The 25629-nt window shown below is 43.7% G+C and overlaps 1 protein-coding gene and 1 long non-coding RNA gene across 5 annotated transcripts; one reads left to right on the top strand and one right to left on the bottom strand.

The window, feature by feature from the left end:
• Positions 1 to 1036: 1036 nt before the first annotated feature.
• Ccng2 (cyclin G2) lies at positions 1037 to 9738 on the bottom strand. Of its 2 annotated transcripts, none has more exons than XM_052735402.1 (8): positions 9537 to 9738; positions 8555 to 8692; positions 7853 to 7990; positions 6251 to 6501; positions 6006 to 6084; positions 5816 to 5914; positions 3752 to 3957; positions 1037 to 2424 (listed from the first exon to the last, which is right to left on the bottom strand). In XM_052735402.1, exons 2-8 carry the CDS (start codon positions 8690 to 8692, stop codon positions 2301 to 2303), a joined length of 1035 nt encoding a protein of 344 aa, XP_052591362.1. In that variant the 5' UTR covers positions 9537 to 9738; the 3' UTR covers positions 1037 to 2300. The 2 variants fall into 2 exon arrangements, with proteins under 2 accessions (XP_052591362.1, XP_052591361.1); XM_052735401.1 differs by lacking the exon at positions 9537 to 9738 and adding an exon at positions 9200 to 9486.
• A 181-nt stretch (positions 9739 to 9919) lies between these two features.
• On the top strand, positions 9920 to 24187 carry LOC128108622 (uncharacterized). Of its 3 annotated transcripts, XR_008217545.1 has the most exons (5): positions 9920 to 10077; positions 14643 to 15339; positions 18999 to 19207; positions 23240 to 23444; positions 24072 to 24187. It is a non-coding gene; the product is annotated as an uncharacterized LOC128108622 (long non-coding RNA). The 3 variants fall into 3 exon arrangements; XR_008217543.1 differs by having other exon boundaries at positions 23240 to 24187; XR_008217544.1 differs by lacking the exon at positions 18999 to 19207 and having other exon boundaries at positions 23240 to 24187.
• The last annotated feature ends 1442 nt before the right edge of the window (positions 24188 to 25629 follow it).

Raw genomic sequence — 25629 nt, 5'->3', positions numbered from 1 at the left:
CCAGATGTTGAACTCTTGGCTCCTTCTCCAACACCCATCTGCCTGCACACCACCATGCTTCCCACCATGAATAATGGACTAAGCCTCTGAACCTGTAAGCCAGCCCCAATTGAGTGTCTTCCTTTATAAGAGTTGCGTGGTCATGGTGTCTCTTCACAGCAATAGAAACCCTTCTGAGTCATGCCTATTACCTCCAGGGCAGAGACAGCACATAAAAAATTATATTCCAGCCGGGCGGTGGTGGCACACGCCTTTAATCCCAGCACTCGGGAGGCAGAGCCAGGCAGATCTCTGTGAGTTCGAGGCCAGCCTGGGCTACCAAGTGAGTTCCAGGAAAAGGCGCAAAGCTACACAGAGAAACCCTGTCTCGAAAAACCAAAAAAAAAAAAAAAAAAAAAAAAAAAAAAAAAAAAAAAAAAATTATACATGGTCTGCTAACAAAAACAAGTCTACAAAATACAACTAGAATGGGAAACCAACACACAAAAAAAATTATTTTTAAGATTTGACAGACCAGGTATGGAAATACACGCCTTTAATTCCAAAACGTGGAGTAGAGGCAGGCAGATCTCTGTAAGTTCAAGGCCAATCCAGGCTATGTAATGAGTTCCAGGACAGTCAGGGTTAAATAGAGAGACTATCATTTCAGATAAGGAAAAAAAAAAAAAAGTTGAGCTACAAAAAGCAAGACACTAAGAAACTAGTGGGACTCCATCACCAAACACACCATGCAGCATTCCAGAGATTGTACAGTGCACCAGCCTGGCCTACTTGATACCATATTATTGCCTTTCACAGTGAAGAAACAGACATTTGGATTAGTGCGCCATCTCTGAAAGTTCAATGTAAACCCACCCAGAGATAGGTCAATTTTCAAGTGACAGATGCCCTTTGGGTATTTCCAAAACCAAGGGCCAAGCTGATGAGAAACCACACAAGAGGGCTTGTCAGCAGTTAAAAGGCGGATGTGGGGACCCTCAATTTCACTTCAAGCCTCTGTGATGAAACTCACCAAAAATCAATTAAAAACTACATGTAAGGAGAATTCATTAATATTTTTATTTTGAATTACAACCTATTCTGACTTCAAAAAAAAAAAAATCTACTTTGGAAAACACCTCAATGGGTGTTGACTTACTAATAAAAAGTAAGTCATCAATGTCCGGGAATATAGAACACACAATAAATTATATTTACATGCACTGACCAGATTACCACACACACACAAGGTAAAAAAATACAGTATTTTATGTACATTTTAAAAGATTTACATTTTCACATAGGTTTATAAAGTTAAAAATTCTCTGTACAAATCTTGTGTGTACAGAGTGCACACATCCTCATCCCTATGGCTGTCTCACCACACAGAATCGCTGCTTTAACTAATACTACAACATCGGAGTTCCTTCACTTCATATTCAAATCTTGGCACCCATATACAATACATTATGAAATGTGAATTACAAACAATTAGAAAGTTATCATGCAGATTTTTCAATACAAGAAAGTGAGATGAACTAAATCAGTGCTTATCAATTCCATTTCCTGTTCTGTTCATATTGGTTCCATTTCCTGTTCCGCTTTCATACAGGTGCATGCAAAACTAGCAGATTATGGATCTTTTAGATAACAATAAAATAATACTACAGTCTGACAATACTTAGGTATTAAGAATGCAACTAACAGCCCTAGCCTGATGACAATTTCCGCTTTAGCAGAAATCTCAAGACATTTAGAAACTAAAATTCACAGATACGTCAATATAACTCTTAATGGATAGGATCTGTATCAGACACTATCATCAGAAAACAAAGTTGGTGTTTGACACTCAGAGTCCTGTATAGTCTGTTCTGAGAACAGGGGAGAAGGAAATCCCAGACAAACCACGGAAGGCTTACCCACTGTCCCTGCTGAGGAAGCACTTGCACAGTCCTCCCACTGTCAGAGAAAGACACCTGAAGGCTCTACAGTTGAAGACGAGCGACACTACCCAGCTCTAAAATTAATCTTGAAAAGTAACAAAGGTATCAGCACCTCCCTTCCTCCCCACAGGTAAAGTCAACAAGAAAATAAAGTGCCAAGGTATAAAGTACTGTTAAAGAGGCACTAACCCATTTGATGGCTTAGGATCAAATATGAAAATAGGCCAGATCTGACCTGAATAATAAATAGAAGGTAGGTATTCCAGTCTGTCTAATTCCTGTCTAGATGGGGGATGCACTAGAGAACTACCTACTCCCCCATTTATTGCTTTGAAACAGGCGCACATCCTTTAACTCCTGACACAGACCATGCGAATTCTAAGATGGAAAGCAGAGTGTCTGAGCCACTTTGAAGTCAAAAAAGAAGGTGCACTCTTGGTCACTGGGAGGGGAACTGCTGAGACTCTCCTCTCCACAACTCATGTCTTCACCAGAGTCCTCACTGAAAGGAAAGAGACAAAAGAGGGTGTCATTGCTTGAAACAGATCCGTCTGTAGGCAACATACAGCAGCCTGATCGGTCTACACACCACACTCAAAAGCTAACCATTATTTACACAGCTGAGTTGAGCTTTATGTCAAGTCTGTTCTCATTAGAAGATAGTTTTTCCTTAACAATAGTTTTCATCTATTTATTTATAGACAGGGTCTTTCTACATAGCCCTGGCTGTTCTGGAACTCCAGATGTAGACCAGGCTGGCCTTGAACTCACAGAGATCCTCCTGCCCTTGCCTCTCAAGTGCTGAGATTAAAGGCATGGACCATCAGGTTTGGTTAACAATTGTTTGTTTGTTTTTCCTAGATAGGGTTTCTCTGTGTATAACCCTGGTTGTTCTGGAACTCTCTTCACAGACCAGGCTGGACTCAGACTCAGAGATCTGCCTGCCTCTGTCTCCCAAGTGCTGGGATTAAAGGCCCATGCCACCACCACCCACCCCAATTACTATTTGCCACCTATCATGCCTGTCCCATTCACTGCAGCAGAAGTAACCACAGAATTCTAAGTATCTCCAATGCAGGGGTGAAACTGTGGTCTGTTGAAAGGTCTTCCCTCTACTGGTTACTCCGCCAGGGGTTCTCTCAAATGCCAAAGCAAGAACACACACTATGAAGTTTCTGGAGTTCCTGGTCCTTACCTGACAGCAGAGAGCATCCCATTTAGTAAAGTGCTGGGACCACAGGCACGTGCCACCAGGCCTGGTTTACAGGGTTAGGGATCAAATCAACGCTTCCTGCATGCTAGGCAATACCTTCCAACTGAGCCACATCTCCACTCCCAGTTCTTCCTTCTTCTTTTTGTTTTGTTTTGTTGGTTGGTTGGTTTTTCGAGACAGGATTTCTCTATGTAACAGTCCTGGCTGTCCTGGAACTCACTCTGTAGACCAGGCTAGCCTTGAATTCACTGAGGTCCGCCTGCCTCTGCCTCCCAATTGCTGGGATTGAAGGCCTGCACCACCACTGCCCCGCTGTTCTTTTCATTTCTAACTACATTTATTTACTTATTTTAGGGAGAAAGGGAGGGAGGGAAGGAAGAGGGGGAAAGAGTGTGGTGTGTGTGCATGCGTGAGCACACGTGTATCACAGCATGTGCAGAGGTAAGAAAAGTAACTTGTAGTAGTTGGTTCTCCTTCTACACTGCGGGCTCTGGGACTCCAACGCCAGCTTGTCAGCAAGTGGCCTTTCCTGCTGAGACATCTTGCTGGCCCTTACAGTTGTTTTTTATGCTCAGAACCCATCACTCTATTTGGTCTGTGGAAGATGCCCGCTCACCTCTCACTCCCGTCGGAACAGCCCCCCTCTGGGATGGTCGGCAGCTCGGGGACGCTGTAGTAACTGCTGTGCAGATTCTGCGCTGTGCGCCTGGAGACAATCCACACCAGCTTCTTCAGGTCAGGCTTGCAGCACTCAGGAGAAGAGTACTCTGCTAGGCATTTAGAAACTAACTCCCTCCAGTAAAAGAATTCCGTGTCGCAGATCTGGGAATAAAGATGAATGAAGCTGTTATAACAACGGTTCTCAGACTCTGCTGCCCCTGGAAATCACAGGTGCCAGGCATTCTGATGTAACCATGAGACTCTGATCTGGGTGCTAAGACAAATTATGCCTAGTCTAAGAAAACACTGACCTAAAACCAAGCCTGTTTTTTATTTTTTAAAAAGCATCAAGTACATTGTTTAGTAGTGCCAAAGAAAAGAAATTCAGCATCTTCATTAAAAAAAAAAATCCTTTCTGTAACAAATGTTTCTTGAACAAATTAGGTTGGATTGCTTATAATATACATCTATATTATGACATCAGATAGAAACTCAAGTCAGCACTATCAGAGAAGAAAGGGCGGTTCCTCCTGGAGAATGCCCACGTGACTTGCGCGCAGGAAGATGCTTTCAGGTATCACTGTTCCGCTGAAGTTCAGTGAAGGAGCTGCGACAGAAAAAGCTCACGTCTCCAACAACTATCGCACACTGCACACACCTCCACCACAAACAGAAGGCCTGTGTCATGCTCTGACAGCTTCACCCAGCTCAAGAAGTCTGTTCACCATGGAGCCTAAATCAACTTCCAGCTCACAATCCTCCTGCCTCAGTCTTCGGGGGGCTGGGATTACAAGTGTATGCCACTACATCTGACTTAAAAATGAATCTTTCAAAGCATCTCGGCCTATTTCAACCGAGTCTGCGTATCTTTAGCTCTTTGTAACCTGGCAACTACCAGTCCCTTTCACTATCCTACACACACATCCTCAGTGATCTCCTTCAACTTTCAGATTGGCCTTTTCATCAAAACTCAGAACACTTGGTCATCTTTTAGAAAAAAAAAAGTTCGTGTGTGTGTGTGTGTGTGTGCGTGCACGCACGCACACACGCACACACGCGTGCAAATTTGTGGAGACAGTTCTCTTGCTGTGGATTATGGATCAAGCTCTAGTACATTAGATCCAAGTCTTGGTCATCCATGATTCCTTGACTCATCTACATACTTGGCTTCTGAAGAACTGCCTTGGATACACTTAGCCCTGTTTGTGACTGCAGCCCAGCCATTCCACCCTGAAACGATGTCCCCAATGTACCTAGCCTACCCATTTCTTTTTTTTTCCCCCCAGGAGCTGAGGACCGAACCCATGGCCTTGTGCTTGCTAGGCAAGGGCTCTACCACTGAGCTAAATAGCCTACCCATTTCTTAGCCATAAGCCTTTGCTAGACAAACCTTCATTCTTGCAGATGATGGATTTTCAGCCAGGTTCCTAATCACAGAACCTCCCATGGATTGCCCATGTCTTTGTAAGAACCCCAAAGTACTTCTCATATTCACTATTATCTAACACTAAGTCACAATAACAATAAACATCGTTTCGTGTTAAAATTTGCATTTCTTTAACCAGACTATTAGTTTAAATAAGAAAAAGCACTGTGCTGTTGTTTTTTGCCATGACTGCAAAAACTTACAGGCATGGTCCAGCTAAGGGCTTTAAAAAACTGCTGATAATTTTGGTAGTGCTACTGAGGTGTCTCAGCCCTCCACATACAGCCGTGAGGGGACATCATCCATCACCTTAGGGTATTCAGCGTACTTTACAGGACACAGTTGAGGGCAGGTACTGGGAGTATGCACAGCTACCCTGCCATAGCAAACAAGTCCCCAGAAGGAACACCTGCATTCAGAAAAAAGCTGGGCTAAGTGAGAGTTTCTTCTGACTTAATACTGTCTGGGTGAAAGCGAACTTTGAGAATTAGAACAGCGGACATACAAGAAAAATGAACACACGCTGAGAATTTCACAAAGTGTTACATAAAATATTTAAGACACCACAAGAAAACAAAGCCCAAAGATACTTACCTTCAAATGTTTTTTAACAAGCAGAAGAATTTCCAGCAATTCAACGGATTTTACCGTTTCTATTTCCAAATTGAGAAGGCACAGAGCTAATACAGATGGCTGCAAAAAACAAACAAACAAAAACACACACATTAGGGGAAAAAATCGCAACAGAAACCGTGAGACATACGTAAGCAAGAAACAGACTCACTTTTGCTTTTGAAAAGACAAGCCGGCAGTTGCAAGCTTTCAGCTGAGCTTCTAGTTTGTCGAGGCTCAGAGTCTCCTTCCTGTGCAAAGCAAGGGAGAAAGAGTTATCAAACCTTCGGAGAAGTTACTTGGGTTTTAAGGACTCAAATGCACGTTCAGAGGGAGTAAGATTTATGGACAATCTAATTCCCTACCTAAGTTGAGGTGATGTTCAAGGCACAGGGATATTCCACAAGTCCCACTCACCTTTCTGAAGTGTGACAAAATACAATTGCGTGGTATAAGTGCAAAAAGTTTAAGGCAGTAGTAGCTTCCAACTCATAGTGCAATTTCTCTGAGATTATTTTCTCCATCCGTTTAATGTCAGAAGCCGTGCATTTACACTGACTGATCCGGATCACATCGTGAGTGGGTGGAATGTTGCATTCTTCTTCCACCATCCTAGCTGCCAGCAAAAAACAACAGACTCCAATGCAAGACAAATGTTTCGGTTTCACCTAAAAAACAGAACAAAAGGAATCCCAACAATCACTACTTAGATGTAGCAAGACAGCCACTGAACAAACTTCACGCTGTTTCTTAGATGCACTTGCCTTTACCTGCAATTATTTTTACATTTTAGACCATTGTCACCTCTCTTTAAAAAGAAAAAAATGGCTATTTGAGCATTTATTAAATTTAAATGCACATCAAATAATCCCAAAGCTGGTTCAAAAGCTTGCTTTCTGGCACTGAGTTACACTTCCTATTCAGACGTAATAAAACTGAGAATAGTACATCTTCCCTCAAAACAATCCTTTGAACACACCCATGAACATACACACACCACACAGCATTCTACCGCTTTGGATAAAGGAAAACTATTCTACATCTGCTCTTTTTATTCAAAACTCTACCATTACATAATGTAATCTTGCCCAGGAGAAGCACCTCATTAACTGTGCCGTGTGGAGGACTTATGTGGAGCTGCCATGAACAGATGGGTGCCCTTTTCTTCTCAGTGCCCTAGAAGGTGACCCAGCAGCTGACAGCGATCCTATTGGCCACAGAATTTGCCCTTTTTTAACAGTTGCTGCTGACTATTAATAAGACTGTGGTTCCCTGCTTTGAAAGGCCTTACAGAAAAGGCAGCAGGTCAACTTTAATATACTGTTACACTCCATTTGTCATGTTTCAGTATTAAAAAACATGTAGGCTTCAAGAAAAACATGATGAAAAATGAAAATATTACCCCCCCAGCAGTATTTTACCTTTTTTAAAAATAAAGTCTAGCTTCTTTTATGTCAGATTGGGCAGTTTTATAAATCAGCCTGTAACTGATATCATCATGGCATTTTTTAACAAGGTGAATTTTAATCAGTTCTCACGTTCTCCCCCGCCCCCCAGCCTCCTATATAAACACTAAGTACTTAAAGCATGCTTGTCTTCCTTTTATAATATCTTTAAGAGAACACATTTAAGAGGTACAAAGATCTAGATATACAATTTTGCAGTCTCTTTGGTATGAATGAATTCTTATTACTTTAAGTTTATGGACAGGATGCTTTATTACATCCATTTGACAAATATCATTGAGCCCTGTGCGTTAGACACTATTGGGTACTGAATATTGAAAAAAATGGAGATTTGTCGGATGTGGTAGCACACATCTTTAATTCCAGCACTCAGGAGAGGTAGGCGGAGGTGGAGGCAACCAGGTCTCTGAGTTAGAGGTCAGGATAGTTAGTCTACAGAGCTAGTTCCAGAACAGCCAGATCTACACTGAGTAACCCTGTCTCAAAAAAAACAAAAATAAAAATAAAGATACCAAAGGAAAAAAATGTAGATTTAATAAAAATGATTAAATACCTTCATAAGAGCCAAGAACCTATCCAAAATATTGACAGCCAGAACAAAAGTTTCAGTGCAAGATCCAAAAAAGTTAGTTAAACTTCTTAAATCTTCTACTTTGGCATTTCTCAATCTTGAACATAAAGTGTTATCATTCTGAAATAAAAAACCAGGAATCCAAGTTTATTTTCTTAGAATTGAATACATAGGTCCAGAAACTATACTTTCCCGTTTAGTTTTCAACATTTTATGAGTATGAGCTACTTAAAGCTATCTATATATTTTCAGATACAAAACATAAATCAATGCTTTTAAAAGTTATCCAACATAGAAGAGAGCTTTACAGCTCAATGTAAGGTGACGTCTTTTTTGCCCAGTTCCAGGCACTTCCGGTACAATTCAATTCCCCTAGAACAGATAGTGATGGAAAAATTATGTAATTTTGTATAATTATTATGTATGGTGCTTCTGTTTTCTAAGATTATTTGAGATCCTATCATAAATATTCCCTAGGAAGCCCCCACTGTCTGAAGAAACACCTCTACACTACACTTGGTCTAACTTCAATTTAGAACAAAAGCAGACAGCCTTGTGCGGTTTCGGGTTTTTCTTAGTACAGGAAGGCCATTTTTGGATTTAACTTTGTAGCCTTCAGTACTGACTTAACTGGGGGAAACAAAAAGTTCCCTTCTCCAAATTCCTACCAATTCTCCAATTTACCTCTGGGGTGGCCTCCATCAAGCTCAGCCCTTTTTCTCGAGGTTGAAATCTCTGTTCTTGTTCCAGGTAGAAGTTCAACAATCCGAGAAGCTGAACCCCTTCGCCACCTGCCAAGTGCTCGGCCCCCAAATCCTTCATCTGCAGCAAACACACCGTGGCGGGTTAAGAATGTAATGCGGGCCAGGAGCCCTCCAGCTAGGGACGCCCCCAGCTCACACAAACCAGACCCAGGGGGAACGGTCACATCTGTGAGCCCCAGGGGAATCCTCCCCAAAAGCCAAGGAGGCGTGGCGTGGGACCAGGACCTCGGTCACCTCCGCTGGCCAGGGCTGGGTCAGACCAGCCCTCTGGCTAGCAGTGCTGGGCAAACAGGAAAACTGCCCAAGGAGCGTAATGTCCCCAACTGTCCGCATCACCTGAACAGCACAGAAGGGACTTCTGCCTAGAGGAATGCGGGGGGGGGGGGGGGGGGACGGACGGACGGGAAAACTGAGGCCAGCCAGTCTGGGGCGGGGCGTTGCACAATGGGAGAGAAGGGAGGGGGAGTCTCGAGACCGAACAAAGAACTGGAAGGAGGCGGCCTCGGAGGCCCGCCCCGCTCCGGGAGCCCCGCCCCAGGGACCCCCCCTCTCTCGCGGAGCCCACCTCCAAGCTGCCCCCTCGGCTTCTGCAGCTTCGACGAGCCCACCGTCCAGGACAGGGCGGCCTACCTAGCTGTCTGTGGTGGGGGGGGCAGGTGGAGTCCAGTCCGCCCTCGCCGAGCACGAACACCATCCCTCGGTTCAGCAACGGGGCAGAGCCCCGGGGCTGTCAACCCCCGTGTGGCCACCCGCCCCTCTCAAAACATCCCCGCAGCCCTTGTCAGCCCCCGGGCTGCAGCTGGGGACCCTGAAAGCAGCTCTCAGGGGGCCCCGCCGCCGCCGCCGCCGCGATCCCGACCCGACACCACGAAATCCAGAGCCAGCCGGGAGGCCCCACTCACCGTGCGGGCCCCCGGCGTCGCGAACCGGCGCGGCGGGGGCGTCCGGACCCGTCTCCGAGGTCGGGGTCGGGGGGTGGGGGGCAGCCGCTTCAGCGGTGCTCCGGGACCCGCATCCGACCTCCCCGCCACCGCCCGGCCTTCACAGCCCCGGCCGCATCCTGCTCCTCAGCGGGGCGCAGCGCCCGCCCCGCAACTCCGCGTCCTCCCGGCTCCGCCGCAGCCTCCCGAGCGGAGCAAACCCCTTGTTTTTGTTTTCCGTCGGAGACGCCCCCAAGGGGCGGGGCGCGTGACTCCGCGCGGAGGGATCCTCTCTCGCGCTCCTCAGTGGAGCCGGGCAAAGAGTCCCCGCTCCGAGCCTCGGTGCCCAGCCTCTGCTAGCTGCCTCTGTTCCTCTTCGCCGCGCCGAGCCAGGTTCCGGGGTGGGGAGCGGAATCTGGATTTCAGCCTCATTTCCAGGATGGACTCGGAAAGCCGGCAAAGATGAGCGAGCCGTTCGGAGGGCGGAAGGAGACCGTTCCTGGACGCATCACACCTTTTAAAGGTCCCCCCGATTTGTTTTGTTTTCGCTGTTTTGAAAAGTCCGCCCAAAGTAGCCGGCTCTCTGATTGGATACGGGTGGGGCATGCCGAACGCGGAGGACTTGATTTAATCTCGGTTCCGGATTGGCTGGCTGATTGGCGGTTGCGTCCTCTGATTGGCTCTCGCTATAGCCTGCGTCTCTTATCTTCCTCCGGGGCCTTAGCAACTCCAGGGTCTGGATTGCGCATGCTTGGGTGGGTGGTGTTTGTGGCTCTCGGGTACGTGCCGGGGGTCCACGGCTGCCGGACCGGATCTTTCGCAGCCTAGGCCGAAGACTGACAGCTCGGGGCCCACCCCCGAAAATCCAGGGTCACGTAACTCTTGTCACAGCGTTTCCACCAATGCCGAGGAGCGTTCTGCGCTTCTTATTTGGATCACAGGTGTATTTTGCAACCAAGCTATAACATTTCGAAGATGCTTACTGAAATATTCACCAGTAAAATGTTGTGATGGTCTGGCATTTACGTAAAAGATTTCCGGCTCAAGAAAAAAAAAAAAAGAAGTTAGCTTCAACCAGTTGGGCACACAGCTGAATTGTTGAAGCTGGGCAGTGGGGCGGTAGAAGCTGCGTTACAGAATGGCTAGTGCATTTGTGTACCTTGAAAAAAATTTTTCCATAATAAAAAGTTCAAAGGAGGGACTTTTCAATAAAAACTGCGCATTGATGAGGGCATATAAATATCTGATAATTATTATAGCGTGCTTCCAGAGGTTGTGGTTGGGCTGTTTGTTTTTTTAATGAAAGCTCCCACAGCCATTTGGTCCTTGGTCGCCCATAAATTATCATTTATTGTCTATTATAATTAGCGTTGTTATTAAGGTGACACCTCTCCTGAGGCAGAGCAAAAACCAAACCAACTAGATGCCTTAGGCGGGACAAACTTTCTCACGGAGTATCTGTAGGGAGGTAAGAAACGTCTCTAGAACATTTACAGATTTTATATACATATACATATACATATGTATATATTACTTTCTGTTTCCTCAGATCCCCATTTCCTACCAAGCATGCAAGTCAGTAACCTAGCACCTTCATGAATTCTAAATAACCAGCCCCAGGGAAATAAGTTTTCTGCTCTCATGTGTGTTTTCTGTAAGTCACTTTGGAGCTTGTAAACTACGAGAGGGCACATAACATAGTTTCCACAGCCCGTCCATTCTTTCCGAACAGCTGAAGAGTTACACAGACAGATGGCTTTGTGTATTAGCTGGGACTAGACTCAGACATCTGTTTGGAGCACAGGGCAATAGGGGAAGAGTCCCCAAAGGGCTAGCACTCCTGTCTCAGAGAGAGGCGTGGCCTTCTTGGTTTTAGAACCTAAAGTAAAACTAGCATACCACTTACAAATGATTTACAGGTTACATAATTTTATTCCAGGTGTGGTCGATCTTTTAGGCATTATTTAAATTATTACTTTAGTGACGTACATATGGATGAAAGTCCATGCTAATAAACATGAACAGCAGCAGGCAGCTCATTCGGAGAGGAGAGCTAAGATTACAGTTCAGAGGGAAAGCTCAGCTGCCAGAGTTGTCGGCAAGAAGCAACCAAGTGAAAAGAGACCAGGAGAGAAAAGTTTAGGACCAGAGCAGGAAGGAGACTGGGGGGCGCTTTGTTTCTCCAATGGGCGAAAGGTAGAAAAGGAACCTGGGCTAGAAAATAAGCGATGTGAAAGAGGAAGTGCAGAAGTGTGTGGCAGGGGGTTTTATAAATAACACACTGCAGGAGACGGAAAGGAAGAGAGCCAGCCAAGTGTGATGGCTCACATCTGCAAACCCAGCCCTTGGAAGGCTGAGGCAGGGGGATTGCTGTGAATTCAAGGCTAGCCTGGGCTACAGCATAAAACCTAGTGGCGGGGGTGCGGGCGGGGGTAAGGGGGTGGGGGGTGGGAGGAAGCAAAGAAGAAAAAGAAAAGAGAAAGATCTAGAAATTTCCCCTTGCTTAGACCACTAGAGGGTATAAAGTTATACAAAACGTATGCTATTTTTTACATGATGTAAAATATAGAGTAAGACATTTTATAAATGGTGAACTCACTGCTCAGCACAAAAGAGAACACTTCCTACCTCCCATGTTACTCTTTAATATTAAAAGACAGCAGTCATTAAAAATACTGGCTGAAAAATTGCATTACCTTCTCACCACAACCTCTTCTTTTAAGATACTCCAGGAGGTGAGAAGGATTGTGCTGACTTTCTCTTTGCTGAGTTTTGTTTGTTAGTCTGTCTGTCTCTCGCTCTGATTTAAATAGGTCTTTCTGCAGACTGGTTTTGTCCTTATCACCTTAGCTAGCTGCACCAGAGCTGTCGAGGTACCGGTTATTAAAACAAGACATTCTCGAAATGCAGATCAGGCTTTACTCATTAGATTCATCTTGGCCTTTCCCAAGCAATTCTTTTGTTTGCTTGTTTTCTCTTTGTTTTTGACTTTTTTCTTTTCTTTTTTTTTAAAAGATTTATTTATTGTGTATTATGTATACAGTGTTCTGCCTATGTGCCAGATCTCATTACAGATGGTTGTGAGCCACCATGTGGTTGCTGGGAATTGAACTCAAGACCTCTGGGAGAGCAGCCAGTGCTCTTAACCGCTGAGCCATCTCTCCAGCCCTGTTTTTGACTTTTGAGACAGGTTCTTTCTGTGTAGCCCTGGCTGTCCTGGAATTCCCTTTGTAGACCAGACTGGCCTTGAACTCACAGAGAGATTAAAGGCATGCGCCACCACTGCCCAGCTTCCTGAGCAATTCTTAAAGACCACATTCCTGGACAGTCACTCATACAAAATAAGGAAGTCAAACTCTTTCAGCACCTACAGAAGATAGAGGGAATTCACTTTATTGTAAGATACTGGGTCTTGTACAGCAAGTGATGGGGTGTGGTACTGATGCAGGAGGAACTTGAGGCAGGACAACTGATGTTAGGAAGGATTTACTAATAAACTCACTTGGGAAATACTAAGTTATAGAAAGTGAATTTATCTAAGGGGATGCTGCCTCCAATATGACTGGAAGTCCGTAATGTACTGACCAACTTGATAGAAACTGAAAGAAAGAACATTTTGTTCCTCAATTGAAGTTTAGGGCTGCTGAGAAAGTTTCTGCTAATGTCTGTTCACCAAGATTGACCTCCAAGGAGACTCCATTTCCACACCAAAAGGAGACAATTCTGACTCTCAACTGGCCCTTAGGACCATCCCCATATCAAAGAACATGTCTCTAATTAGCAGCTCAAGGAGGCAAGGCAGGGTGACAACCACCATTAAGTGCCCTGTGCTCTTATCAGAAAAAGCATAATTCTTCCTAGTGAGCAAAATGAACCTGGGTAACAGCTGTTTGAAAATAACAACACTGGTGTACTTAAATAATTCTGGCAATATCTTTGACTGTGCAAATCTCCCGTCTGCCCAAATGGCCAGACTTGTAGTCTCCAGTCTCTGTTTAAATTGTTCAGTGTGTGACTTGGACCTGGAAGAGATTTAAGATGACAGTCTATGTGGAATGCACTAGCCTAAGGTGTATGTAAGCTAGTTAAAATCTTCTAGTTGTGGCCGGCTCCTCTTTGAGCATTAGCCAGAGCTGGCCACTTGCTATATTGGGGATTTTTTTTTTCCTTTATTAATCTTCAAGTGTGTGGAGTGATTTCTCACTGGGGAGGTATATTGATTCTCTAACAGTAAGATTGGGTGACACACTATCCCCAGTGGCCCATCTGAAGGCCTGACATAGAACTGAGAGATTGAAACTAGATGATGGGAACCAGCAGCAGCCCCACACAAGAACAATGCCAGCATTCAGCCCACCCTTGGTTCTAAGGTGAGTCCTTCAAACTACTCGAAGCCTGCTTCTAACCAAAAAGAAAACGGGGTGTCTCAAAGGGCTGTTTGAAGGCTCACCTGAGTGAGTCAGAGTTGAGTGTCTCTAGACTCAATAAGGGCATCTGAATTCTCACAGCTTTCCATACATCATCTTTCTCCTCAGAAATAATGGCTTGCACCAGTAGTGGTGGCTCATGCCTGTAAGGTGGGGAGGCAGGAAGATCAGGAGTCCATGATCATCTTTTACCTATACAATGACTCGGAGGTCAGTCTATGGTCCATGAGACCCTAAGAGCAAATCTCAGCAGACACACTGAAGGGCTTTGGCGATGCTGCTGAAGGTCATGGCTGTGCATGAACTTGGCTAGCGTTCAAACCCCAAGGCCCATCTCCAAACCCTACACTACAAATATTTAATGAATACATACTAAGTGCTCAGAAATAGAAAAATAAACAAAAGTAGGCAGGTGTGCTACTGTGGCTACATTGAGGCAGAAGTTCTAATCAGGGGTCAAGATGGCTTTGAGTTCCAGCTTTCCTGCTCAACTAGAGATAATTACCTTCAATAGCTCACTTGGTCCTGAACTTCAGCTTTCTAATGGTAAAGGTGATAGTTATGACTACTTTGTATGCAATACTTAAATACAAATGTTCATAGAAGCAATTTGCCTGCACAGTAAGTTATGAAGATTTTTTTTTTATGCTATTTCCCACAGGAGTTATGTTTAGCCTCAAGGAAATCAGAGGGGAAGCAGCCTTGCAAGGAGAGAGAATCTTAGGACCTTGGTCACATGCTAAAGACTCTGCACTCTTCCAGCGTCTGGCTCTTCTGGCTCCAGGGCCGGCTCTTTTCTACACTGAAAATGGTTACAGCCCAAACTTCCTGTTTAGATTAACTCTGGCTAGCCGAAGCCACAAAGGAGACAGGAATGTCTGTCCCAGAAAGAGAGAGAAACAAGGAAGGTATAACCCAAGCCAGGATGCCATCTTGAACTGATTCTGATTTTTGAACCAAGAACTCATTTTTTAATCTGAACCTGGAAACACTGAGATAATCTGCATAACAGATCATCCGTGCCTTTCCTCAAGCGGTCAGCCGAATTAATCAAAGGGGTACCTCATAGTGTCTCCTTTCTGACTTTGTTATGGGCAAGAGTCTCTCAGCTCAGCCATCCACAACTTGTCATGTTGATATTCTGTTGCTCAGTTAATCATAGCAGCTGCTGTATCTTTCTGGGGAAGTGTTCATTCACCTTTGGAAGGATTGGTGATAACCCCAACACAGCCAATTTCCAGACGTTGATGAGCCCAGCCCCGGAATTGCTGGAGTCCTCCCCACCTTGGAGACCAGCAGTAAGAGGGCCAGTGTTTCCAGACAGCCGGTTCCTCATTCCCACTTGTGTTAGCTCACAGGTAAGTTAGCCTTGAGTGAAACTCATCTGACGCTGGTCAACATGTTTATGATAAGAACTCTTTCCATCAGGCTGCAAGCCAGCTAACATAAACAAGGTGGCTTTGACATGACGTGGAAAGCAGGCAGAGAAGACTAAAACAGAATTCAGAGAATCCTGCCACCGGAGCTGATTATTTCAGAACAGTGAATCTATCCAAAGCAGATATTCTTTCTTAGAGACTGAGCCTCAGATGATTCCCAGCCGCTCCCTCAACTACAGTCTCAGCCTCTCAACTAGCTGGAACTGGAGATCAGCTTCCAAAGTCACATTTTAAGTGACCCAGACTCTATTCTGGGATGCTGCACGTTATAGAACACCTTTTTTTCTCTCTTTCTTTCTTTTTTCATTTGTTCTAAGAATCATAACATAAGTCAAATATTTCCAGTCTTGTCTTGACGTCACAGTACTATGTAAAGTTGCCACTTTCGGCAAAGAACTATTTAGGAGCCATCTGTTGAATATATCATCTTATTCCAAAAACAAGTTTCACTGTCTGTCAAAATAAGAACCTCTTATTTTGATCTCAAATGAGGCAGTTGACATTTAAAGTAGTAAGAATAAAGAATATAAGCTTAAATTTTGCTTTTGTTAACATTTTAACGTGTTTTCCAAATGAAGGGCTTTTTCAATTTCAAACAAGAAGGATTGCCTTAAAAGATTCACAAATCTGTTAAACTGCATATATTAAGTTTTTAACCACATTATGAATAAGAAATTATGGCTACACGCAGTAGCAAAACCAGAGTTGATGGATGGGGAGAGCTTGATAATTTAGAGGGGCTTTAAGAAGAAAAAAAGAATTTACAAATATAACAGTGTATTTGTAAGTTAGCATTTCCTTAGCATGAGATGAATCTAGATAAATTATAAATCTATAAAAGTTGGCATATATTTACTGTTGCCACTATCTATTGCCGAAACGCACAGACTCCCAAACAAATGTTGTGGGTTAAAACACCATTCACTTTATCCCAGCTCTGGTTAGCTGAGCTCAGCTGGGAGGACCTAAATCGGGGTTTCTTAGGAACTTGCAGTCAGGTGGTGGCCGGGACTGGGTAATCATGTTAAAGCCCAAAGGCTGCTGTGGGCAGAGCCTCAACTACATGAGGCTGACGGCCAGAATACTTCCACATCTGGACTCGGCACGTGGTCTTTCCACTTCCGCATGGCTTGGCAATGGCTCTAGAGGAAAGCCAGAGGAGTACTGGATGTGGTACTTCATGTTGTGGTTGATTAGCTTTGCCTTCTATCATAACTAGTCACTATAAACCATCATCACAAAAAAAGAGGGACCAAGAAATTCCTTTATTTTTTCCCCCAGATGACTTCTCCTTCTTCTTCATTAACTCCCACAGAACCCAAGAGCCTACCATTAACTCCACTAAGAATTTTTCTTTCTTTTTTCCTCTTTTTTTTTGAGGGCTGAGTTAACGGGGCTCAAAGGCTTGTCCCACCTCAGCCTCCTAAGCACTGGGATTTAGGGAGTGCCTCCCACATCCAGCTTACTTCTTTCCATTTTTAAAGGGAATAATACTGCTTTAAAAATTACCCTTTGTAGCCAGGCAGTGGTGGCACATGCCTTGAATCCCAGCACTTCGGAGGAAGAGGTAGGTGGATCTCTGAGTTTGAGACTAGTCTGGTCTACAGAGTGAGTTCCAGGACAGCAAGGGCTACACAGGGAAACCCTGTCTTGAAAACCCCTTCCCACCCAAAATTACCCTCCGACTTTCCCCAACTTAAAAAAAAAATCTGTTTCTTGATATCTGAGCACACACATTTTCATCACTTTTATTTCATATCCCATTTTGTGCGGATTATCCTTTGTTCTTTCTTGAAGCACTTATAGATGAGGAGAGGGGATAGCTTGGGGTTGGGATCCAACTCAGTCATAGAGTGCTTGTCTAGCATGTGTTCAATCCAACCAGGAGCCCATAATTCTCGTGTGTGTGTGTGTGTGTGTGTGTGTGTGTGTGTGGTATGTGTATGTGAGGTGTGAGTGTGGTGGGTAGGTGGGTGTACACACGCTCACCCATGCACGCATATAATGGAGGCCGGCGGGTGATGGTAACAGTCTCTCTCTGTCACTCCACCTTATTATTCTGAGACAGTCCTCACTGACCCTGAAGCTTACTGTTTCAGCTAGACTGAATTTGAAGTGCTCAACTCAACTCCCCTCCAGCTAGATTCACGAAATGGTGATCGATACTCAAACACCTTCAAACAAACAAAGACTTGAACACGCATTGAGATAGCCGCCTCAATGACAGCAGTGAAAATCTCTACCTCTTATACAACTCAAAAAATACATGTGTGAGTTACTCCTAGTCTGCCAGAGGAACAGAACCAACAGGCTATGTCTAGAGACAAACATTTAGAAGACTGATTATGAGACAGTGATGGAGCCTGTATCCAAATCCAGACAGTCTAAGCACCCACACTTTTAATTTATTTTACTCAGTTATCCTGATATTCAAGGAGAAAAAAATAGATGAAATCTGATTTGGACATAACCTTGATCCATTTGGCTATATTTTACATTAAAGTCACTCAAAATGGTTGCAACAGTTTAGATTACCCAGCCCCCAAATGTCAAGCCTACCTAGATTAACTGCCCTTGATCTGTATTGACAAAGCAAGTCTGTGGTGGCACAATCTTAACCCTCAAAGCTCAGCAAAGCCAGTAGGATAAGAAGAGAGCCTCTCGCCTTCGCCAGAGCGGGATGTCTTATAAGAGCATCATATCAATATTGTGCAAATGTTAGAAAGTTTCTACTGTCCTCCAATTTGCCCTAATAAGGATTATTTTTGCAGACATTTTGAATGTCTGCGATCTTATGTCAGGGGAGCATTTTCCAATTCTTCATAACAGAGGGTTGTACTCAGCAAATCTCTGATTGCCCTACAATGGCTAGTTCTGCTGCCATGGTCTCAGAATCTGCATACCATGGTCCCGCTGAGTCTAAGACTCTCTGATAATTCACTGCTAAAAATAGCAAGCTTGAGTTCTACACACCCACTAAGCGTTAGGAGAGTGGAGTGGACAAAAGTGACAGATGTAGAGCGGGGGAAGCCAGAGGTCTGCAGTGCATTGCAGTTGCTGGGTTATGTAATGTTTGTAAGTTAGTGTGTGCATGTGCATGTGCGCGTGCGTGTGCATGTGTGCATGTGTCTGTGTGTGTGTGTGTAACACAGCATGCATGTAGAGGTCAGAGAAGATCTTGAGAGAATTGGTTCTCTCCTCCCACCATTCTACCATGTAGGTAGGCCCTGGGGATTGAACTCCCGTCATCAGACTTAGCAGCAGGTGCCTTTACCCAGAGCCATGTCATGACCCCTGCTTTTGAAATTTTTGGAGGGCATAGAAATATATTATATTAATATTTTATATTAAATATGATAGAAACTCATGGATTCATCATCCATGAAAATCACATTCTTAAGATATCCAGTTGCTCTAGCTGTGTGTTTTTCTGCATTTTAAAATCTTTTTTTTTTTTTTTTTTTGGTGTCTTCTGTTCCACTTAAGAAACATGTGGACAAAATGTAGCCTGTTCTAGGTACAGTGCGTCTCTGGTAGAAACAATGATGCAAAGTGACTCTGGTTTCTACCTTTCTCAGTGCTCAGAGGCCAATGGGAAAAGAGGAGCCAAGAAGCAATAATAGTTCTGTGGGATCTGTACAAAAATAGACACGTCTACAAAGTATGCGAGTGAGACAGGATGGAAAGAGAGACAGATGAACCTTCAGAAACCTCTAGAAAAGAGTCTCGGCTACTTCTAAAAAGCTGCTTCTACCTCGTGACTTTGTCTTTCCTCTTCAATCAAAATGTACGTTCATTTGAGGTGTGGGCCGCTTCCTCCCCAAACCAAACTGATACTACCCCTGCCTCCCAGGCATCCCCACTGGCAGAACTTCCACCTTCAGAAAGCTCTTTTCTAGACCTTGTACTTCCAGACTTATGTAACTCATGATGCTGGATACAGCTAGGCTAAGTCAAAATACTGTCATTTCCTATCAATGAATTACGCACTCAAATTGGGAAAATATTAACATTACACTACAAAAATATATGAAAAGAAAAAAGTCACCTGAAAACAATCTATACAGTTAATGTTATCGTGCTAAAATTTTTTGGTTTCTTTTCTTGTGTGTATGTATAAGTGTGTATGATTTTTTTATTATATTTTTTGAGAATTTCATAGCATGTACACAATATTTTATAATAGCCACTCCCATTGCCCCCATACAACTTTCTCCAGACGCTCCCAACAAGTCTCTCTCCTAATTTCATGTCCTTTCTTTTAAAAAAAGATTTGTTTTTAATTATACATGTGTGTGTATGAGTATGTGCGAATGTGCGTATGTGTGCCTGTGTGTGTGTGTGTGTGTGTGTGTGTGTGTGTGTGTGTGTGTGTGCGCGCCTGCAGAGGCCATAAAAGGGTGTGAGAGACCCTGGAGTTGGAACAGGTAGTTCTGAGCCACTCGACACGGGTGTTGGGAACAGAACTTGGGTCCTCTGGAAGAGCAGTACTCACTCTTCACTGCTGGGTCATCTTTCCAGGCAGCCTGCCCCGACACACTGGAGCATGGATAACCTACCAGTGGTTACACCCCGACAGAAAAAATGACTCTGCCCCCAGCAGCCATCAACTGCCACCAGCTCCTCAGTTAGGGGTGGGGCTTCCTGTGTCACTCTTCCAGCTCTGCTAGAATGTTGACTGTCTTGACCTTGCACGGGGAACCACAGATGCTGTGAGTTCACGAGTGCAGACAGGCATGTCAGGTCCAGGAGACAGCATTGCACAGTACTCCTCCCCATCCTCCAATGCCCTCAATCTTTCTAGTCCTCTTCTGGGATGGTCCCCGAGCCTGGGGAGAGGAGGGTGCTATGGATGCCCCACATAGGGCTGAGAACTCAGTCACTCATTCTCAGCACCTTGTTCAACCTGTGATGAGTCTCTGCATCACTGCTGCCCCCGCAGAGAAAGTGTCTCCGACCAAGATTGAGAGCAGCGTTGATCTATGGGTATAAACGTAAATACTTCTATGGCAGTTTGACAACACGTCCACTGAGTAAAACCATAATAGTGGGTTCCCCTCGAGGGCCCGTGACCTCCCCAGGTGTGGGCCTTTGACTAGGTTTTCAGTACCAGGCATGAACTCCCTCCTGTGGAGCAGGCCTCAGATCCAGCCAGAAAGTGATTGGTTAGTCCTGGACCAGCCATGCTGCTGTTGTGCCAGTGGGTAGGTCTGCTGCAGTGTCCAGCTCTGAATGAGAGCACTGATGTCTTGTTCCCATTTCTCCTCCAGCACTGTGAATGCTAGGCAGCAGGGAGGAAGTTTATAATACTTGAAAACGAAAGATTACAACAGCATATATCTCTGTGTCCTGCTCTTTATACACCTACAGCTGAAAACAGAACAGGTCCTCAAGAAACATTTTCCAACTTGTTGCTTGATTTAAAGGAAGATATTGCATAAATTCAAAGACAACGATTTCTTTTCTAAGAGACAATTTTTTTTATATAGCCCAGCTAGCCTCATTCTCACTGCACAGTCAAGACTGACCTTGAACTCCTGAAACTCTTACCTCTACCTCTGAACTGCCAAGATTATAAGGCATGCACTCTCACACTCAGCTAACACAGCTGTCCTTAAATGTACAATAATTGTTTCCAGAACAGGCTTAAAGTTTGCTTCATTTTTAGAATAAATGTTATAAATTAAAAAGAACGTTTTAATAATAAACATTTATATGGACACATCATAAGGCATACTGCTCATTAACAAGAACTGGGAGCAAATAGCACTTGTGTGTATGTGTGCGTGTGCACAAACACGCGTGTAACATGTATGTGAGGGTGCCAGCGCATTCACCCCCATGTGTACACGAGAACCCTACAGGTCAGATGTCCTCTTCTGTCATGCTCTGCCTCATTGGCTTGAGACCAGGCTCTCGCTGAGCCGAAGCTTACCATTTTGTGTAGGCTGGCTAGTCCACTCTTAGGATCCTCCTGCCTCCATCTCCTAGTTCTGGGGTTGCAGGCATGTCCAGCCGTGTCCAGCCATGTCCAGCTTCAATAGCGTTTCTTTAGCCAAAAAGACATTCTGAAACTTCATTATCTCATACACATGTACATTATGTTATAAATATTTTCACTTCTTTACATTCTCATGTGAATAAATGGACTCTACTATCATGTGAACAGAGGAATCTATTTTACATGCTTATCATTGGAACCACTGACTAACAGCTCTGAATTATAAATTTCTATACAAGTCACGTTAAACATGCTTAATTTAAAGTTAAGCTTGAATGTGCACCCTGCCAAGCCAAAAATCATACTTCAGCGGATCATTTGAAAGTCTAATATATGTGTGTGTGTGTGTGTGTGTGTGTGTGTGTATGTTATGTATTTTTCCCTATCTACAACAGAGTGTCATCCTCCTCCTGTCTTGACCAGTTTCAAGCCAGCTTTGTTTTAAAATATAAAATGGGGCTGGAGAGATGGCTCAGCCGTTAAAAGCTAGGCTCACAACCAAAAATATAAAATATAAAATGTCTATTTATCTGCCAGGGCAACTTGAAGGCAAACCTTGAGACTTTCAAAAATATTTGTGCAATTTCAACAGTCATCAAGAGATAAATTTAACTTACAGCTCTAAAAAATGAGAGTCCTTCCTTACTAGTCAAACATGTAATTGTTAAAGTTAAAATTGTTACTACTACAACACAGTGAACAGAGATGATAAGTACATTTGTTACCTAGTAATTTTGAGGTAAGAAAAAAAAGTACCCTTCGAACACTTCAATTGCCGAGTTTTGCTTCACCAGTTAGAAAATATGATGGAGGGTGGGCTCCATGGCTCAGTGGATAAAAGCACTGGCCACCAAGTCTGACAACCAGAGCTCAATCCCCAGAACTGACATGGGAAGAAGTGGAAATAGAGAACCAACTTCTGCATGCTGTCCTCTGACCTCCACATTCATGCCATGGCATGCACAAGTACCCATACACGTACATACATGTGTACACACACATGCCCACACAGAGTAGTGATTTAAATGATACGTGCCCCCACAGTCTCGGGCATTCCAAGCTGTACACCATTCCATTCTCAGCATTCTCTCTGCTTCATGCTTGCTTTAAGCTATGACCTCTCGTACATGCTGCCTCCGTGCCTTGATGGACTCTTATCTGTCTAGAACCACACATCCAAATAAAGGCTTCCTTTCATAAGTGGCCTGGGTCATGGTATTTTATCACAGCAGTGGAAAAGTAACTAATACGTGTACCAAATAAATGTTATAAAACTTTTAAGAAAAACAACAAAATTAGTAGCAGAGGGTCCTTTTTTTCTAGGATGAGCTTCCTAGAATCAGCCTTGTGATTTTCTGTATGCATTTAATATTTAAGATATTACATTTGCTCTATGGATAATATTTCACCTGTGTTCTTATTTTTATTAAGCAAAAATAAAGTGGCTAAGCTCTGTGCGGCTTGAATAGAAAGGACACTTCTGGAACCACCATTTTATTTGTGTTTTTTATGGGCTTTGGACTCACAAGAAATACATATACTCCTGATGCTGACTGCCTAATAATGCCTGAAACATGGCTTTCACAACTGGCCCTGACACCTAGTCTAGTGACTCCCATCCCCCTCGTTTGTAAGCCTAAGATAACTCCTGACCATCTTGAAGACAATATGGGAGATGAAGGGCACGTGAGTATGTAAATGCAATTAGTTGACCATAAAGTGTTAAACATATTTGTATTTAAATTTCAGCTTTATTTGTAATATCTATGTGACTTATGTGGTAAATTACTCAACTCTTGTTCTTTTTTTTTTTTTTAGATAGGATCTCAAGTATTCCAGCCTGGCTATGAATTCCCTATGTACCTATACAGATAAAGGTGACTTTGAACTCTCCTCCTCCTGTGTACACTTGCCAAATGATGGGATCATACACATGCACTACCACATCTGGTTCATGCAGCACTGGGATGGAACCCAGGCTTACAAGTTATGTGCATGCTAGGCAAGCACTCTACCAATCGAGGTACATCCATATTTTTCCTTAACATCTCTTGAGCAAGGTTCACTATGCAGGTCAGGCTAGGTTTGAACTCAAGATCCTCCTGCCTCAGCCTCCTAAGTGCTAGATTAAGGGCATATACCACCACGTTTAGCACATTTCTTTACCTAAAAATAGTAGTTTCATGAGGACTAAATAAAAAGATTCACAGAAATTGCTAAAGCATAGTGTGTGTGGTTAGAAGGGTTTGGTAATGGTAACTCCTAAATGATTTATGTAATCAGTGACCTATGCTTGGGAGAGACCCACACTGGATACCAGGTAAACTACAACTCGGGAGCAGATCTTTTTTCTCTGTATAGAGTCCAGCAGCCAAAATGGAAACTGAGCCTTGCCCGTATTAGGCAACGGGGAGAACCAACCTAGATGCAAACTGTACAAAGATTTCCCAGGCCAAGAGTCGTGTTGCAAAGCCCGAGCGAGGATCAGCGTCAGTACAATCAGATGAATAACACATTCATGAAGTGTTTGGATAAGACTTGGCATTGCTTGTTTCTCCTAAGGACACTTCAGGATGACCTACTTCTTCCTCTTTGTTTTCATGTCTGTCGCCTTGTCCTTCCAAATCTGCGTTCTGTACTTCCTCATCAGCCATTTCTACAACCAAGTAGCGTTGGCCAGCATCACCCATCCTGTTTCCATGCTGTCCTGAGAAGTAGTCTAAGTGGGTCACCGTGGAGAAGAGCCGAGTGTTGCCCCCCCCCCCCCCCCACACGGTTCATTTGCCCTCACAACCCTTGAGGGCAGACGTCTCCCAGCTGTTTGTGACTGGCATTCACATCTCCCATGTGCCAGAGAAAGCAGACAGCTCTTCGGTAGCACAAGTCTGCCCCTGAATGAAGCTACTCCTTTATGTGACTTTGAAATGAAAACAGAAGTGACATTCAATTGAAAAAAAAAAATACAGAATTTTTTGATGCATGGGGCACAGAGAACCATAATAATGTAAACCAAGTAGTGATTGTTTTATTTCTCTGCGAGGTCTCAGAAGCCACTGAGTCATGATAACTCTGATCTTATCCCAAGCAGTTGCGTAAGTACTGTTTGTTAGTGTAACTTCGGGAACACGATCACTAGGTTTTAATGGCTACAAAATATACACCTGCGCTCTATTTCAGGGCAAAGATTCTATTTCCTTTCACTTATAAGTTTGTTGTTATTACCAATTTCATATTTGAAAAAGCCATGTCATTCAGTTATTTTTGTCTTGCTGTTGATGTATTATTGCTTATAAATACTCTATGATTATTATTGGTCAAGTTTTAAGTTTTGGGAGTTGTAAATGGTGTTAATAAATAAAAAAATAAATAAGTGTGGGACAATTAAATGCATTTATATCACATCATACCTTAATATAAAAATACAATATTAGCATATGCTTTATAAATTAATTATAGACTCTAACCACTGCAATTTTCCCTTGGGAGAGTGTTTTTCCCATTGTTAAAAGATAGCTTTATTGAGATTTATGAGGCACAAGGCCAATGTTCAACCTGGAGTTAATGCTCTCTTAGTCTAGCAGATATCACTGAGCATATTCTGGAAGAGTTTCTGCATGAGGACATTGGCAAAGAGAAAAACCATTCATTCCAGCTTAATGGATTCTTAATGAATAACTGCTGTATGCAAGGTACCATAGCGAGCGAGCGAGCACACACACACACACACACACACACACACACACAGAGTCCTTTATAGTCTGCTCAAAAATCAAGGACATAAATAAACAGGCCATTGAAATAAAACCTAGGAAATGCTATGCCAGAGCCGCAGGAGCGTGGAAGAGGAGTTAGAAACATCTCTCCTGGGTTTTAGACTCACTAATCCAACACCATTCTGAAAAGCATTGACTTTTCAACATATTCAAACCAAAATTTAAACCCTGTCTCACCCATGTGACTATAGTAAACGATGTTGTTCCCAGCCTCCAGAATCTGTTCTGTGCCAGCCTAGGTGGATACATAGCCCGCCTACTTCTCATTCAGGTGGGATAGCTCACAGGAGGCATATTCCCCGACTGCCGTCATGAGTCTCCACCCACTAAGGACCATCCATGGCCATGAGAGTAACAGTGAGTTAAGCAGAGAGCCCTGGAAACCCTTGCCTAAGATTTTAAAGATAAGCCATGCCAAGTCCGGGAGGGAACGGC

Source organism: Peromyscus californicus, unplaced genomic scaffold (assembly GCF_007827085.1).
Source record: "Peromyscus californicus insignis strain IS unplaced genomic scaffold, ASM782708v3 Scaffold_13__1_contigs__length_99412109, whole genome shotgun sequence".
Lineage (NCBI taxonomy): Eukaryota > Metazoa > Chordata > Mammalia > Rodentia > Cricetidae > Peromyscus > Peromyscus californicus.
The sequence above is the reverse complement of the archived record's forward strand: the minus strand, read 5'-3'. Positions and strand labels throughout refer to the sequence as shown.